Consider the following 17275-nt stretch of genomic DNA (forward strand, 5'->3'; position numbering starts at 1 on the left):
AAAGTGGTGAAGAAGACCAAGGAAAAAATCATGCTCTGCCTATTAAAGCACAGAGGAAGGAGTTGGAAACTGAAGAGCTCTTTTGCCCTTGAATCCCCAAGACTTAGCTTAACAAGGGAACAGAAAATGCCACACCCTCTGTTTGTTCCTAAAGATTTTTAAAGCTCTCCTTTACACAACCAGGCTTTGTTACACTACCAGACCTTTTCGTAAAATACAAGGAATATCGTGGCCAGAAGACTACAAGTTGTCAGGAGCTGTATACTCCCTGGTAGGAAAGGAGTGAGAATTACAACATCCCCTGCACACTTCCAGAGAACACGTGCATTACAGGATATCAGACTAGTCCTCGCACAACTGAGCATAGCTCCTCAGCAGATTCACCTCACCACCAAGCCAGGTAGTTCTTCCTAACTCAGCAACTCACGGAAATCAATGTCGCTCCTGCATTCGTCTCTGCTGACCCTCAATAGTAGAGAGTCAAAGAACTTTGAAATTATACTAGCACCCGTGTAAAAACAAAGAGTGCCAAAGAATCTGAGCAGTCCAAGAAAAATTACAGGCTTAGCCTCCACCCCCAGCAGCCCACAGCAGCAGCCCACACAACAAAGCTTTCTACGGAAAAATCCTTTTGCAGCCTACACAGTCATCTGGTGCCCAAATTCACACAGTCTGCAATGATGACTTTTTCCATGAAACAGATATTTAATAGTTCCTGAGTGTGTGAAACAGAGGCTGTCTAGAACAGTGTATCTCTGAAAGCACATCTCCACAATCTTCTCTCCAATAAGACTATGATCTCTTTGTCCACTGAGATGAACATCCAGGATGGTCAGGGGCCGGAGCATGTAATACATTAGGAGATGCTGAGATAGCTAGACTTACTTAGCCTGGAGCAGGAGAACGGGAGTACTTAGTGCTGTCTTCAGTTAATGTAAGGATTTAGAGAAGACAGGGACAGAATCATTCTTGGAGACGCACAGGTGACAGAAGGAGAGGCAAAAGGCACAAATTGCAACATGGGAAATTCAAATTATACGTAAACATTTCTTTTTTTCACCGTGACTATGGCCAACCAACTAGAAAAGCAACTCAAAAATTGTAGAAACTCCATACAGAGATATTCAAAGCTCCCTGAGACATGACCCTGAGCAACCTAATCTAACTGGACCTGTTCTGAGCAGGAAGTCAGACTAGGTGAGCTCCAGGTGTTACTTCCAATCTGAATTATTCTGTGATTTTAAAAACATTACCTTTCAAAAGGTATTCAAAATACTACCATAATATGTTTGAGTATAAAGCTTTACAGGTTTGTGTGTTTGACAAATACAAAGTCAGCAAGGGATAAAACCAGATTCTGCTGTAAATTAAAGAGGAATTTTGTTTCCATGAACATCTGGGATATGTCTGTGCAATTGCCATACTGCTAAACAAAGAGCTGGCATACAGAAACAGAAAAGGATCTGGTTTAGTTTAGGATATTGTCCCTTGGAGCTAACATGTTGTATAATGTGTTTGGTGTTTAAGTGTAGTTGTTTGTTGGGAATAAAAAAATAAACATAATTTTCAAAATAAAAGAATAGGCCTTTATGACAGAACCAGAGATAAATCTAAACACAGCTATAAAATCTGCCTCCTGGAGGTACTGAAAAAGTTGTAACTACTTCACAAATACAATCCAGGTAACTTCCGACTCCAATGGTAGTCACTGCTACTTAAGCTCATAAGCACTTTAATAATTTATGAAGATGGTACCTAGACTCCTGAATCATTACCATTACAGTGTTCTTGGAAACCTGGTCTCTCCAGTAATTTTGAGATTTTTATTCTAGGAATAAATGGTTCTTGTATTCACAATGCACTTTTTTTTTAATGTAAATTAAAACTGAAACTTTTAGTCTGAACATACTCTTCAGATACACGTGTAAACTTCAGCCTAGGTTTGTGCCTTTCTTAGGCACAGCAATTTCTGAGTAACTCTCTTCATGGGAAAGTCAACACCTCAGTTTAGGTACCTAATTTCTATACACAGAGTATAGGATGATTGAGGCACTTGGCTCACTATCACCACAGCTTGGCATGCTGCAAACACATAAACTGACCCGTAATAAGTGCTGAAGACAGAGATTTCTGAAATAATGCATCTTTCCTAGACCACAGCACCTTTGTAGCACAGAATGAGGCACCCGTGTGAAAAACGGAGTCACAGCTCCGGATTTCATTCTGGGTGTAGTCACAAAGTCACATATTATAGGTGCCACCTTACATTTCTTTTAGATGTAGGTGCTGAAGGAAGAGAAGGGCAGCTATAGCACTTGCCAGCCCCACTCACCAGGTCTAGGAAAGAGCTTGTTGGCTTTAACTTGCTGCCAGTGACCCTACAGATCCCACATCCCTCCCTAAACAGTAGAGCATCCTCAATCCTTAGCTGGCATTATTCAAGCAAGCACCTATTCCACCCTTGTGTGTTATTTAAAGACATTCCTGTTGGTTGTACAAGCTGTCATTTTTAACTCTTTTCAGGTTCAGGGATGGCTAGAACCAAGTTCTCCAGTTTCCTGGAGAAATGCACTAACCTCTAGGTTATTATATAAGAGTCAGTCATGTTCACACAGTACAATGGTGAGTCCCTGGGGATATCTGCTATCACCTCTTCTGCATATATATATGCATAATTAGGTGTCCTGGGATAATGGTAAGCTTCATTTAAGCACAGAGATGCACTTAAATGCATTTCGTATTTGCCTCTTAATGAAGCTGACTTCATCAAACATTCACTTTCTCTCTATTTGCTCTATTGAACTACTTGTTGTTAAGCAAAAACAATGTGCTGAGCACTTTAACAGCCACAAAATCAGTGCTGTCTGTGCCGGTGTTCAAGGCATCCTGAAGATTTTGCTGTGAAACCAGATGTCAAAAGTAGCAAATTCTTACCATGATGTAATATAGTTTTACATAAGATAATAACGTGACTATTTCTTACAAACAAATCCTGTTTGTAGAAAGGATAAGACATTAGAATGACAATTGTGATGAACCAGAAATAACTAAGGCAAATTATCATTTTCTTTGTTTTTCAATTGTTACTAAACCCTATGTGATCATTCATAAAAGGCGCTTTATATTCCCTGCTCACATCTGATGACAATTAGTTTACCGATCCCATTGTTTGCACTCTCTGTGAAGGATACAGCCTCTGTGAAAACCCTCTGACTCCTCTTCGTTCAGGTGTGCCTTGCTTACCTTCTCTGACTGATTAATCCTATTGACTCAGGTGTTGCTAGCTTATCAGTCCACTCTTCACAGGTGAACAAAGGAAATTTTATGCAAGGGCTGCTCCTATTGATTATGTTAATCAAATTTTACTGATCCAGATTTCACCTCCTCACAGGAAACCTCAACATCTTTCCAGCTTGCAGACAATTACATTGCACACAGTGCTTGTCTGAGGCATTTATCTGTGTTGTAGAGGTCCTCTGCAACAGACAGCATGTTGGTTCTTGTGGACTCTCTGAATTCCCAGAGATGGGAACCAGATGCTACCATAACTACGCATATAAAAAATAGACTCTCCCTATAAAAAAAGCCCTTGAAGGACTTTATTCAGAATTTATGAGCCATTAAGTAGAACAGATGGGGATTTTTTTTGGTTGGTTTTTTTTTGGCATTGGTTTCAACCCAGTAATTTTAAAGCAGAGACATTTGCCCCAGAGCCTTTGCTTTCAGATACAATACAGGTATTTTATCTCAGCTTCAGCTGCTAACTTTTCCTCTAACTTTATGTGTCAAAATATTAGGATGCTCTTTTCCCACACATACAATTTTTACTGATCTCCTAGTGACAGCAATGAATGCCCATCATCTTTGCTGACTGGCATACTCAACCAAAGAGGAAAGGAAGAAGCAAAGCATTTATAACTTTAGAAAGGTTGGTTTGAGGTTTTTTAATAACATATACTAATGTACTTTCTGAAACAGACAAGAAGTGGATGGAATCTCAAAATAACAGGAAAAAAATGTTCTACTAAAGCAGATGTGTGCCCAGAAAAGCACAGATTCTCACATCTTGTTGCATAAAAAGGCAAAGATGAAAATTCCAGATACTGGCAGTTTAAAGAAAAATGAAAACAAAGAAAAAAACACCACAAACAAAAAAAAAAACCCAAATCCCTGCATTTAATCTACAAAAACTCATATAAATTAAAATACTTACTTGTTAATCACTTCTAATAAAAATATGAAAAAATTATTCCTTTCCTCACAGCAGTATTTTCTTGTGCTTTATTACAGTGTTGTCTGAAAGAGGAACAGAAATACTATTCCTTGTTGCTCTATCTTCACACATAAGTGAGTATGTCTTCCCAGATTAAGTGACTATTATGACTCTCTAACATAACTTCCTGCATAGCAAAAGCAATGGATCTTCCCTACATTAAGCCCCTTAAAGCCCCCCAAACTGTGATTAACTATAGCCTTTCTTGTTCAAATATCAATTTTAATTTAAAAAACACACACTGAAAGAGAAATCTCTGCTACTCTTGTGCATTTCAGCAGGTCACTGCCCTTTCCTAAACATCTGTTTCATTATGAATCTGAGTTTGTCTAGATTCAACTTTCTGCCATTACTTCTTGATGTGCTTTAACCGCTACACAGAAGAGTCCTCCAGTATCACGTTTCTGTTCCCAGCAGAGGTGCCCTGCACATTGTCAATACACATCCCTCTAAATCTCTTTGATAAACTAAGGTCAAGCTGTTGGAAGGCATGTTTTAATCATTTTAGTGTCTCTTTACTGAGGCTTCTCCATTTCTTCAGCATCTTTCTTGAGTGTGAACATCAGTACTACACAGAGTATTCTAGCAGTGGTCGTATTCCTAACACAGAGTTAAAGTAACTTCCCAATCTCTTCACATGTTCTTATTCTTACAGATATTCAAGACTTGCATCAGCCCTCCTGGCCACAGCATCCCACACTTTGTGCTCATACGCAACTAATTAATCACGTCACACAGATCCTCACCAGTAAGTATTTCTTAGTACATAAGCCCCTATTCCATAAGCACAGTCTACATTCTTTACTATTTAATTTATGAAATTACATTTGACACCAATGTAACACCTATTGTTGGCCCAGATGACTAAGTAATGTGTTACTAACAACCTTCCCAACACCACCTGAAAGGTTTAACAATATTTTTCCAGTTAGTGCCCTGTGGCATTCAATATCTCTACAGAATCCCAATAGGGGCAGAGCCATTTCACATAATACATAATTTCATCTAGTTTGGTCTATTTAATGCATTCCAAATTTGTTTCACATTGCTGTAATGTATTAATCAAGAATTCACAAACTGTTAACCCAAATAGCTCAGTGAAATCCACATAGATTGCATTGCATCAGTTGTACTTTATTAACTAAACATGTAATAGCTTCAGGAAAATATTTCAAGCCAGTATGACAAACACCTGTTTTCCATAACCTTAAACTCACTGACAATATTTCAATTATTTTTTTTAATTGTATCTCATCATAGGTATTTTTCTCTGTGTCCTGGATCAATTTTATATCCGATATTGTGCCTGGAGACCTGGATTGTTCCCCTAAACCCTTGTTAAATAGTGGCATATTAGCTCTCTGATGCTAATTCCATGACTTGATGAAATACTTCTGTTTCCAAGTTGTATTTTGTTTTCTTTCCTTCTAGGCCCTTTCTCACACATGGCTTGATTCAGAAGATCTATGTATTCCTCATGCCTATCAGTTGCAAACATTATTTCACGAGTTCTGTAATAAAGAATGTTTGTCTTCAACTTGTGGAATTATAGGACTATTTTTCATTACACAAGTCCACTTCTGACCTTCATGCATGCAGAGAGAAGTAAAAAAACCCAAACACTGAGAATCTGAGTCTAAGAAACTTAAGCACTCTTACAACTCAAAGACCCAAGAAATTATCTTTACCTTTATTTCATGATGATTTGCGTCTCACTCATGACAGGTTACAGTGGAGTTCTACAGAAATGCCATACTTGGAGTACACACCCTACTGTGTAGTGTCCTATGCAGGAACCCAAAATAAATCAGAATAAGCAAGGTTCAAACGCAAAGTACAAGGCTATTTAACTGACCTGAACTAAAGGCCATGGAACCCTTGGGAATCTCTGAATAATACTATCTTGCACATTTTAGAAATACATAGTTGGACATAACTCGGATATCTTTCACGTTGCACAACTAGTCAGATATTTCCACAAGATCATACTGCTGAATTAAAGTAGTTCTTTCTTAATAAGAGATTGGTGATGTTGTGGGAAGGGACAAACATGGTGGGAGGAGAAAGCTGGAAAAGGAATAGCTATTGCAATGAGAACGCTTAGATTCACATTAATTTGTTCCCTTTCAAGTAATAAAAAGCTAGAGTAGAAATAGGCAACTTTGAACTTTTATACAGTGTTGATATGCTCCACCCTGGATAGGTTAGTAACTCTGTTTGCTTACAGATGGCTTGAACAAGAAATACAAGACTGTCCAATCTCTCTCCATGTACTTTTGCCTTCATAATGAAAAGCTCACTTATTTCTCATAGTATTTGCATATAAAGAGGCACTGAGAAAAGAAACCGAAATAATTTCTGCTAATATTGTCTTTTCTGCCTTTGCCTAGGTTTCCAATTTTCACTTATTCAGCATTCTTTCTTTGATTCAAAGAGATTATTGATGTGATTCTCACCAAGTAACTAGTTTAGCTCCTTTCTCTCATGCCTATTGGGATAATAAAACTGAAGTTTGCCTCAGTAGTTACCCGCAGCAGTTTTTAGCCTGGCAATTAAAATAAACAAGAATGACTAATATATAGTGAAAGTGAATCTAAGTAATTCACTCAGACTATACTCTAAAAGGACTTTTGAATCCATTGGCCAATTTTAACCAGAACGGAAGAAAAAAATGGAGTCTATAGTGATTTCCTGAAAATAGACAGCTGAATGGAAGAGGCAGACCCTGACAACATTTTGACAGAAGAAATCACTGACAATTCTTTATTAGACAACAGAAACTACACTTGAGGAAAAAAACCTCTAGAATTCTCTGATCACAAGAAAACTTCTAAAGCTACACCGCAAAGTCAGGAAATCTCAAGAAATGGATTTACAGGGAAAATCATCTTTGTTAGCTGCAAAGAACCTGTTATTACTTGTTTCCTAAATCTGAGTTGATCAGAAGAGAACAAACCAATATTTTGACTGAAATATGCCAATGGACAGCAACTTTAAGATGGGCATCATGTCCAGTCTACAGGTGACTAAAGAGGTAAGGTTGTATTTGCTACAATCCACTTAGACATGCATACAGGTGTGCTGTGGTCTCATCATATTGTATAACCACATCACAGGGATGCATATGCACAATCCCAACTGGCAGTTGCCTACCTAGTGTTAAACTACTTGGCGATAAACAAATACTTCAACATTTAAGCCCATTTTCTTGTTCGAGATTTTATTCTAAGAGCAAGAAAAACTAAAATGGTCTGTATTCATGGGAAATTGTAAGGAAAAGCCATTCAGCAGTTGAACAGTTTGCTCTCAAGGTTAAGAAAACACTGACTCTTTGAGCAGGCAGTGGAGAATTCTGTAGACAGGGCAAATCACAGCTGGAATTTCAAGGCTGCCGTGGCTGCAGTGTAACAGTATTTCTTGTAACAGGAAAGCAGTAATCAGAATAAAAAGTTTGCCACTGAACTTCCAGGTGTTTAGGAAAAAGACTTGTTACTATGGATTTATGATCTCTTTGAGTGAAGGTTAGTTTGATGGTGTTAAAAACAGAGGGGGGGAAACAACTGGTGGTGCGTATAATTTTCTGCTATAGACAGTGCAACTACATGAATTCATCTTTTTCTCTCTGCAAGCCAAGATAGAGACACTATAAATCAGAACTTTTACATCAAGATTTAAGGGAAGCAAGAAATATGCAAACCAGTAAATCAACATGAGGTTGTCTATACTATAGTTGGCAGTCACAATGACACTAGAAGTCAGAAGATTAATGTTGTCCATTTTTATTTCCACTGCCCGAAGAGTAAAATGCAAGATTAAACGCCAGGAGTCTTTTGTAACAGATGCTGAGGGATTACTGCATATGCTGCTAGCAATTTTTCTCAATGTACATGTCAGCTGCAGGGAAAGTCATTGCCAAGACAAGGAAATAGCCTTAGTTCCTCTTAGGTTTTCCTGGATCAGCAGGGAGCAGATGTTCGTGTAGCAAGTATTCTGGTACCTCAAAAGAACTCCTAGAGACTAGGAGGCCAAACCTACCCCTAGTTAGCCTCCTCCTTTACAATCTATTGCAATCAGCAGGAAATCAGCATATAGAGAGCTGCAGGAGTTCAGCTTCCAAACACCTAGGTACTTTTGTACTGAATGCCTGAAATCACTGATGAGAATTAGGAACACACATCCATGAAAAAAAAGCCTCCTTCCTTAGCAACTCCCTAAAATAATCAGTGCCTCAGTGCTGCATCAACAGCATCCAATACTGTTCCCAGCAATGCAAAGCATTTATTGATACACAAAATCTAAGACGTGTTGCAGCAAGACTGGAGCCAACACAGTCATTTACAGGTCTAAAGCTTCTTATCTGTAATAGCAGCAATCAGTGAGGTACAAACAGAGAAAGCAAACTTTAAGCTAAGGTAACATCTCAGAAACATTGGGCAAAGGCCATTCCTAACTACCAAAGACAGGAAGTGTCTTGGTTACCTCCTACAGAGGCTACATAAAACTTAAAGCTTCTACAAAGCTCTTTATGCCTGTACATTGCATGAAGTAGATTAAGTAGGTGTTTGTATTACTTTTCATTGTAATATAATCAGTTAGTGACTCTAAGGTGTGAGAGAGTTGGACAGTGTTTGCTTACTAACTAATGGAGCCTCTGGTAACCATAAATTTTGATGGAGTGGTACTTAAGAAAATAAGCAGAGAGAAAATAGAGGGGAAAGCACATATAAATGTATTGTATTCCTAAATTATTTTAATTTAAAAATTGAACATAACCGATCATATAAAAATTAATAAGATAAATGAATTCCAGACAAGTTCTCAAACTTATGTGCACACAGAGAAACTGAAAATGATGCAAAGCACTCACATTTACAGAAACAAAAAGTTTACAGGAAGCAGAAAAACTTTACAATTCTGCTTTTCAGGTAGTATACATTAGAAGTAATTACTATAATTAAGTATGCTTAGGAGACAAGACATGCATTTTAAAATAATCTCTTAAGCAGAAAAACTTTCATACTATTTGTCCTTTGCTTTACAGATCCAGGTATTCATAAAATGCATTAGGGATTGCATCACAGATGAACAACAAAATATCGCAAACATTCCCAAAGAAGAGAAGGAAAGGGGAACTTTACTTAGAAAATTATCAGTATTTCTCAAGATTCTGAAAGTCTAGGTACACAGGAAACTCCAAATCTTGATGGCTATTTTGAAAATGACATTATTCAGTGATTATCATTACCATCAACACAAAACATACCATATGTGGGGCAAATGTAGTTCAGAAAATTCTTGCTTTATGCCGTACACAGAAGCAGGTGCAGCATATTTCAATACAGGCGTAACTTCAAAGTAGCATACCTTTCATAGACTGGAATTTTAATTTCTGTTCCTGGATAGTAATCTTTTACTTTAGATTGTTCTAAATAATTACTTTTAAAACTTGCTTAGTTCAGAAAACTGTATTTGTTAACTTACGGTAAACACCTCTGCATCTCAAACGGATTACTTTGACACACAGAACGTGAGGAGGATTTACATCTTTTTTTATCAGTTATGTGCTTTGAGGCTAAGCAGATGGCACAACTCTGCGTAAGTCTAGTATTTTATAATATTCTAAGGGTAATTTTAACATTTCTTTTATAGCTCCACAGATCACTCCCAAAATCCTGTTTAAAAATCCGTTAAGGTCCGTTATCTGTATTTTAAGCTGTGAATGAAAGCTATTAATCTGCAGCCAATGTATAGCAGATCGAATTGGCAGGAAGGTTCAAATTATTTCTGTTTATAGCCTGATGCCAAATTGAATATATCACAACTAGATTTCCAACCGTATCTAAAACTGCATACATTTTCGGTTTTGTTTTCCGACATGTACCCTATACACTTCCTATTAGAAATGGACCAAATCTGGAATCTTGTTGCCTAATTTTCCGTAATCAGAAGATATGAACTGATCCAAAGAAAAATGCCACAGGGAATGTGTCAGCTTTGGGGAAAATACTGCCACTGGAAATTGTTTTGGTCCTAAGATAGAAGTACCATACAAAGTTAGAGATCATACAAATACCTTTGTTTTTCCTCCTCTAGATGCGGCACTTCAGTCCTAATTATTTTTTTTCTGTGTATCTCCCTCCACCAGTAGGCATTGGCTATTATTCATGTAATTTCACATAGTCTTTCCTGTCAGGACATTTTTATTTTGTTTATATTGAAAACTGGGAAAAAAGTATTCTTTGTGCCCCAACCGCTAGCTGCTTTTGGCTTCAGAAGAGTCAATTCCATTTTGACTGGCATTTACTTTATATACATGAAATAACACCAATAACAGGAGTAGAAACAGCCTGTTAGGTAGGACTCTCACAGCAATGGGAAACACAGAAAAGCAGTGTCTATAGATTTGCTACATTTCTGATGAATATTGAGCAAGTATAAAATATCAGCCCCAGAAATTGTGCACTCAAACTCAGGTGTCACTTTGAAATATTTCTTTCATGGTCTTTCAGGTTGACTGAGATCACTGTGATTGAAATTTCCTCTCCCAGCCAGCCCCAAGACAGGTTCTGAAGGTAGTAATATTTGTGAAAATTATTTACAGATGTTTTAAAACTTGCTGCCAGCATTCCTACTGAAAGATAATTTATGGATTTTTAATCTTAACATTCTTCTTTCAACATATTTCTTAAGCTGCATTTGACGAGGAAAAAGAGTAGAAATTCTGATCAAAGTTTTTAATATAGATTTCTTCAAAATGTCTGGGAGACTGACCACAATTTAACAATTAAATTTAGTTTCTTCAGCTAATAAAAGAAAATCCTGATAGGTTCTGCATAGTTTAGACAGCAAAAAGTAAAAATAAATTTTCACCTAAGTCTCAGAAAATAATTTCTTTTTGGGGATCATAAGGCCAGCACTATTTGGTATCTAGGACTTCAAGAGGCACCTAAACCAAAGAACCACTGCACAGCTTGCAAGCACCGCTGGGGCCCCCATTCTTCCATATGAAGAAACACTGTCAACTGAGTCACCTGCAAATCAGACCATTTCACAAATGTTTCACAAACGTTAGACAGAACTTTCTTCAGAAAGGCACAGATCATGGGACAAACAGCTTTCACTCTCTCACAATGTCCACAGGCTCAGCAGCACAAGGTCCTGTCTGTGCCTACACAGCCTGCTGTGCACCTGCACGATTTAGAGCAGTACCAGTAATAGATTCCTGACCTGAATCCCCATCTCCTAGTATAAAGTTTCAGCCCTATCAGTTACAGGTGCACTACTGTCAAAAATCAAACATGCTTTTGCTCCCATGGAGCTTCCCAAGTGGTACAGGAATATCCACTTCAACCCATTTCCTTCTATACTAGCTGCTGCCTCTGTTTCTTACATGTTTTTGCTGTGCTTGTTCTGACAAATCCTCTGTTGCAATGTCAGGAGAAGTTCATTTCTGTGAACTTCCTGTAGACCTTCCAAATATTCCAGCCAGGATTTTAAAATGGTATGATTAATTTGAAACAATACATAGATTTTAAGAAAAAGCCCTGGTGTTCCTCAATTCTAAGTCTTTGGGCTTTAAAATTTTTCTTTGTAAGCAGAAAGATTGATCAGACTAGCTCCTTACTTTAAATTTCAACAATAATCACATAATATTTCACCTATAAGGAAAAATGGCAAACATCAAAATTGTATGATAAACTAATAGCTCATTACACGCATGGAAAAAAACAGTGAGGCATGAAATTCAAAGTTCTGGGGTTTCAGGGCTGCTCAGTATCAAAACAACACTGTGGCTTTAACGAGACAGTTCCACAAACAGTGTCTTCATATAAGCTTTTTAGTTCATACAATATGTACTAGAATTTTTAAAAAGATTCAAAAAGGATTCTCAGGAGTGGAAAGGAAATCTGTGGAGCATTCAGCAGCGTTTGGTATATAACACTCACAATATCCCTTTGCAGTAAGACACTGCCTCACCTCTTCCCCCAGCTACCAAATCATACAGGGAAGGGGAACAAATAAGTTGTTTGGGTTTTTTTTATAAACATTTCTGCCTTTCATTTGAAAAATGTGCCTTGCTACATCTGCAACAGGAGCATTATGCGGCCCCTGTCTACTATTTAAGCTGTATAAAGACATGGAAAATGATCCCTAAAACAGATTTTTCAAACTACTTTCAAGATTATCTATATTCCCATTAGGCTCAATTAATGCAAATACACCTATATCTGATATCAGACTCAGGCGGGTTCTTTGTCAAGATACACAGTTACACTTCCTGACCAGCAACAGCAAACAACTTTCAGGACCACCATTTAAAAATATCTCCTCCTCAAAAATGTTTTACCTTTTCCTGGGGTCCAAAGAGAAGTGTGCTTTTATGTTTCTCCTTTGTCCTGAAGCAATAAAAGCTTTTCCTCTCTAAGAAAGTTAGCTTACTGTGACAGGGCAAACAAGGATCAGTACCAAGATCCCAAAAACCTTTAGGCATTGTAACAACAACTAAAAGGTCTGGTCCAGTTTTGACTGCTATTTCCTGCACCACGCTATCATCCTTTGAGAGACTATTGAAGCTCTACAGTCCAGTCACAACAGAGAACTTTTATTAAAGACACGGTTATTTAGAGAGTAGTCAGACCAAAGCTGAAGTCAGAGTCCCAGAAATTTTCTCCACGTAGAAAATAGCATAGATAGGAACAAGGTTCAGTACAACACCTTTTGACCTGGTAGAGCATCGCAAAGACACCAGGGAGACAAGCAACAGAAGGCCCCTCACTTCTTTGGCAGTATCAGCACTGGCATATACGTGTCCCTTAACTGCAGGTGTTACGCTCCTACATTGTGCTTGGAGGACACAAAGCAAGAGGCTAGTACACCTTCAACTACGATGGCCCCAAAATGCAGTGCTTCTTTTACGACAAAGATCCAAACTGAAGACAAAACTAAAAATCCTAAAATGCTCAGTGAATGACTGTGTAAAGAATCTTACCATTATTTCTGATTCACTAAATTATTTTTATCACAGATGTGTACCAGTAAGAAGAAAGATGATATTAAATTAGAGTGGATTGGAGGATATCTGAGACAAAAGTGAGTGATAATCCTGAACAGAAAGGCAACTCTTGTGCTTGTCATTAAAAGTGCAATTGATTGAATATAGTTTCCGTGTCAGAATCATTATTTGAAATTCATTATTCATACCAGTATCATCTAATATTTATAAGCCTACCAGCAAAGCACTTTGAACAGTTTTCAATATTTGTTCCTTTAAAATACTCCTATACTGTCCCATAGGAATCCTTGACATAGCATAAGTTCTCTTGCATCAATATCCCAACAAATGACAATTAACAGAAGTTGCAGCCCTTTTAGCTGGTTTAGAAACCTGACAGCTATAGATGACAGTTAAGTATTGAGATAACTGGTTAGTCTCCTAGGGTTTCAGAACATTGAGTCACTGTGGCCTTCAGACACTTGTCCGTGGCTCGATGTCAGCTGTGGGCCTGTCAGCGAGTACGACTGTTGGACTAGTAGTGCATGAGAATGGAAAAATTATAAGCTCCCAGTATTCTAGACCTGATGTTTCTCAAGTAATTACAATCAAAAGTTCCCATGGATGCCCTGACATTTCCTCTGTACTGTAGCATTTTAGTTAATTGGGGGTTTTTTCCCTGTTGATGGATGACTTTTATATCTGAGCCTTATCTGAAGTTTCCTTTGCTTTTTAGGGAACTTAGAGTGAAATAGTGTGAAACATTATTCAAATTTAAAAAGAATATTTTCTACTCTTCTACTTCCAGTTTCAGCTTCATATCAGCAAATTTTCTTTGCTCTGTAATAATTTCTTACTGACCATGAAAATATCATATGTGACACATTAGAAAACAACAAAACAAAAGAAACAAAAAACAAAACAAAAAAGTAGGCATAGCTGTTAGTCACTACTCCATGGGCCACATACAATTAGAAAAAGCAAAAGTTTAGAATTCACATGACTGGTTAGAGTGACTGCTTCATATTGTAAACAGAGCACCATGTTGATGAGTTTAACAACCCCTTCTACTTTTTGTTCTATAATACATACAACATGTGGGTTCTTGCACTTCTTACACCAACTTTACAAAAACACAAATAGACACACAAGAAGTAAATCAAAAATAAGAGATCCAAATTTTGAAAACAAGTGGTGGATTTTCTTGTTAACAGGCCAAGCAGTGAACAACTGACTTTGATTTGCTGCTTGAACTACCAGCAGATGATATAGCTCGAAATCCAGAGCAAAACTAACTTATATAAGTGATATTAATCTAATTATGCAGTACCTTAAACCAAGCCAGACAGTTTTGTCTTGCTAAGTACAGTTTAAAAATAAACACCTTGAAGATGAAATCTCTGATGGGCCAAGCATACCCAAGTATTCACACCATCAGCTAGAAACAGACAGAGTCCTACTTAAAATGCTGTGGTTTACAGTAGGGATTTTGAGTAAATTTAATTAGTGTCCTGCATTTCAGCAGAGCATATTAAGAGCAAGTGAATTCTCTCAGCATAAAACACTGAAACAATGAAGAACAAATTAGTTAAGGCATCTTCATAAATCAATTCATGCTAAAATATGTGCTAACCCCAATTTGCACCATGGTTAGATATTACCATATGAGTATATTCAGCAATTTTAATTTAAACTGCCTGCAGTTAAACAGAAGAGGGCAACAAATCAAGACCACTGTCATCATTCACATTTGCTATTGCAGCATCACATCTGTAAAGAAAAAATGGTAGGGCTACCCCAAACAACGTTCCCTGTGTCTTCTAAAATGCTACTCCTAATCCTCTTACACGATTCCCTTATTGTTAGATACTGACTCAACATGTACAGTCCTCATGTTTGTAAGGAAAAGTAGGAGAGGAAAATCTTTATGGAGTCCAACAACTTTATAGGTGATGTTCCATTTACCTTGAAAATAAAATGGAATCGTGTGGAATTACTAATAGTTGGCTCTCTAAAGGGTAGGAAGTTAATCTGAATATGCCTGAGGCATTCATTCGAAAGTTCACTCCATGTTTTGAAATTCAGATCTCTCAGTAGATTATACTGGAAGTGCTGTGAAAATAGCTTATTCTCTTGTTATTTCATTACTTCCACAACTCTTCCCAAGTCAATCCTCTAATGACTGAAAAGTATTAAAAGACCATGTTTATTTCAGCTTCTTCAGTTACATAAGAATTCAAGTGGGCTAAAAAGATTATGTTCTGCAAAGAACATATTTCTGCACAGAAAAATATTTTTGCAGTTGATGATGGATATTTCACTTATTAGCTGCTATGGCTATTTAACAAACCATTTTTACTATTCTGAGATTCTATGATATTATCAAATTAATAAAGGTAGCCATAAGATTTTTAAATGAAACTTTGTCTCATTAAGATTTTTTTTTCAAATATCGGCTAAATGCTCAACAGAAAGGCTATTCCAAGGATGAGTTTAGACCATCAGATCAATACAACAGCACAGCAGGAACAGAAAATGAAATCAGAAACTGAAATAAGAAACCTTAATTTCTTAGCCTGAAAGCGGAAATCTTGATAATTTCCCTAGAGGGAAGTAATATTCAGAAGCCTGAAGGCTGCCTACCAAACAGAACTATCCACCTCCAGTTAGCTCTATGATTAATTGCATATCTCAGAAAATTACTTGGATATGACCTTCTTGTTCAGGAATACATCCCTCTAAAATGTCACTATATCAATATATATATATTGTTCTGGGAGTGCAATCACATTTTAACCCAAATCAAGAATTGAAGAGATATTTTATAAAGAGGGTAGAAGTATCATCCCCATCTTTCAGACAAATACATACAGGTGAAATAAAGAACATTTTCATGATAATTCAGCATGTTTGTGACAGATTGGATCTATAAGCCATGTTTTGACATGTGTGTTGCAGTGTGTCAACTGCACTTCTTCACTACAAAATCATCTCCTTTGAAAGAAATTATGTTTCCAGAGAAGAAAAATCTGAGAAATCTCTCTTACCTGGCAAAAAATGATGCTGCCACCGAGGTGCCTGTGGATACCTCACTGGCAACATATGTGCTCTGGGAAGCAGGGAAGCTGTACAAGGAGGGTTTATCTGCATTGTAGCGGTTCAGTGCTGCTTCAGTCAGTCCCTCTCGACTGGTCTCCGACATAAGCTGAGATATCTGAAGACAGAAAATAAACAAAAGGTGTCATCAGCTAAAGTTCACTAGCTGACCCCACGTCATCCAGAAGTGCCCCTGGACTGCATCTGGAGTAAGAGAGGCATTTCATTTAGTATATCTTTGCTGCTCTATGAGCAAGTTTATTGCTTCAGTCATGCTTATCTACAGTACTTTGGTTCAGTTCTAACCTTGTCTGCACTAAAACTAATGGATAAATTCATCTCATCACTAGAAATACCAATAACATCTATGGCTTTCCATCCATATGGAAAAGAAAGAGTAAAGCATGATCCTTGCTGGGTTTTACTTCAGGGTACAAGAGAGGCAGCTTAGATATGTGCAAGACTAATATTTTACTTCAGGAATGACAAAATACATTTGTTTGCCATTGTAAAATAACACAGAACTAGTGTGTTAAGTACTTTGTTGACCTTTCTCCAGAAAAGCCAGCACACAGCATAGGAGACTCTTGGGATCATAGACTATTTACCATCTCTCTGGAAAATTGGCATCATTATCCTTCACTTTCACTGGCTTTCTTAAAAGGTTTTAGACATCCTGTGATTTCATTCTTTTGATGGCCCATTTAACATGTTTTCCCTGTTAGGAAGCCTCATCTTAGCCTTTCATTGTCTGGGAAAAGAAGTGGAGTTCAACCAGGCTTGGCCGAGCACTCCTCAAATTAACTGAAAGATCTTTATTGACTTCAGAGAAAGCTTGGTCAGCCCTGTCAAAGCACCTCCTCGAAACTTTGATTTCAGTTTCATGACTATTACTTATGTAGGAATCTACACTG

At 37.4% G+C, this 17275-nt stretch overlaps 1 protein-coding gene across 1 annotated transcript in view; it reads right to left on the minus strand.

Annotated features, from left to right (window-relative positions):
- KIF26B (kinesin family member 26B) overlaps positions 1 to 17275 on the minus strand; it is a 288623-nt gene that overhangs the window by 157032 nt on the left and 114316 nt on the right. Inside the window, exon 4 of the mRNA XM_054063280.1 lies at positions 16313 to 16479. Within this exon, the coding sequence (XP_053919255.1) occupies positions 16313 to 16479 (167 nt within the window). The remainder of the gene's footprint in view (positions 1 to 16312; positions 16480 to 17275) is intronic.

This window comes from Cuculus canorus, chromosome 3 (assembly GCF_017976375.1).
Source record: "Cuculus canorus isolate bCucCan1 chromosome 3, bCucCan1.pri, whole genome shotgun sequence".
NCBI lineage: Eukaryota > Metazoa > Chordata > Aves > Cuculiformes > Cuculidae > Cuculus > Cuculus canorus.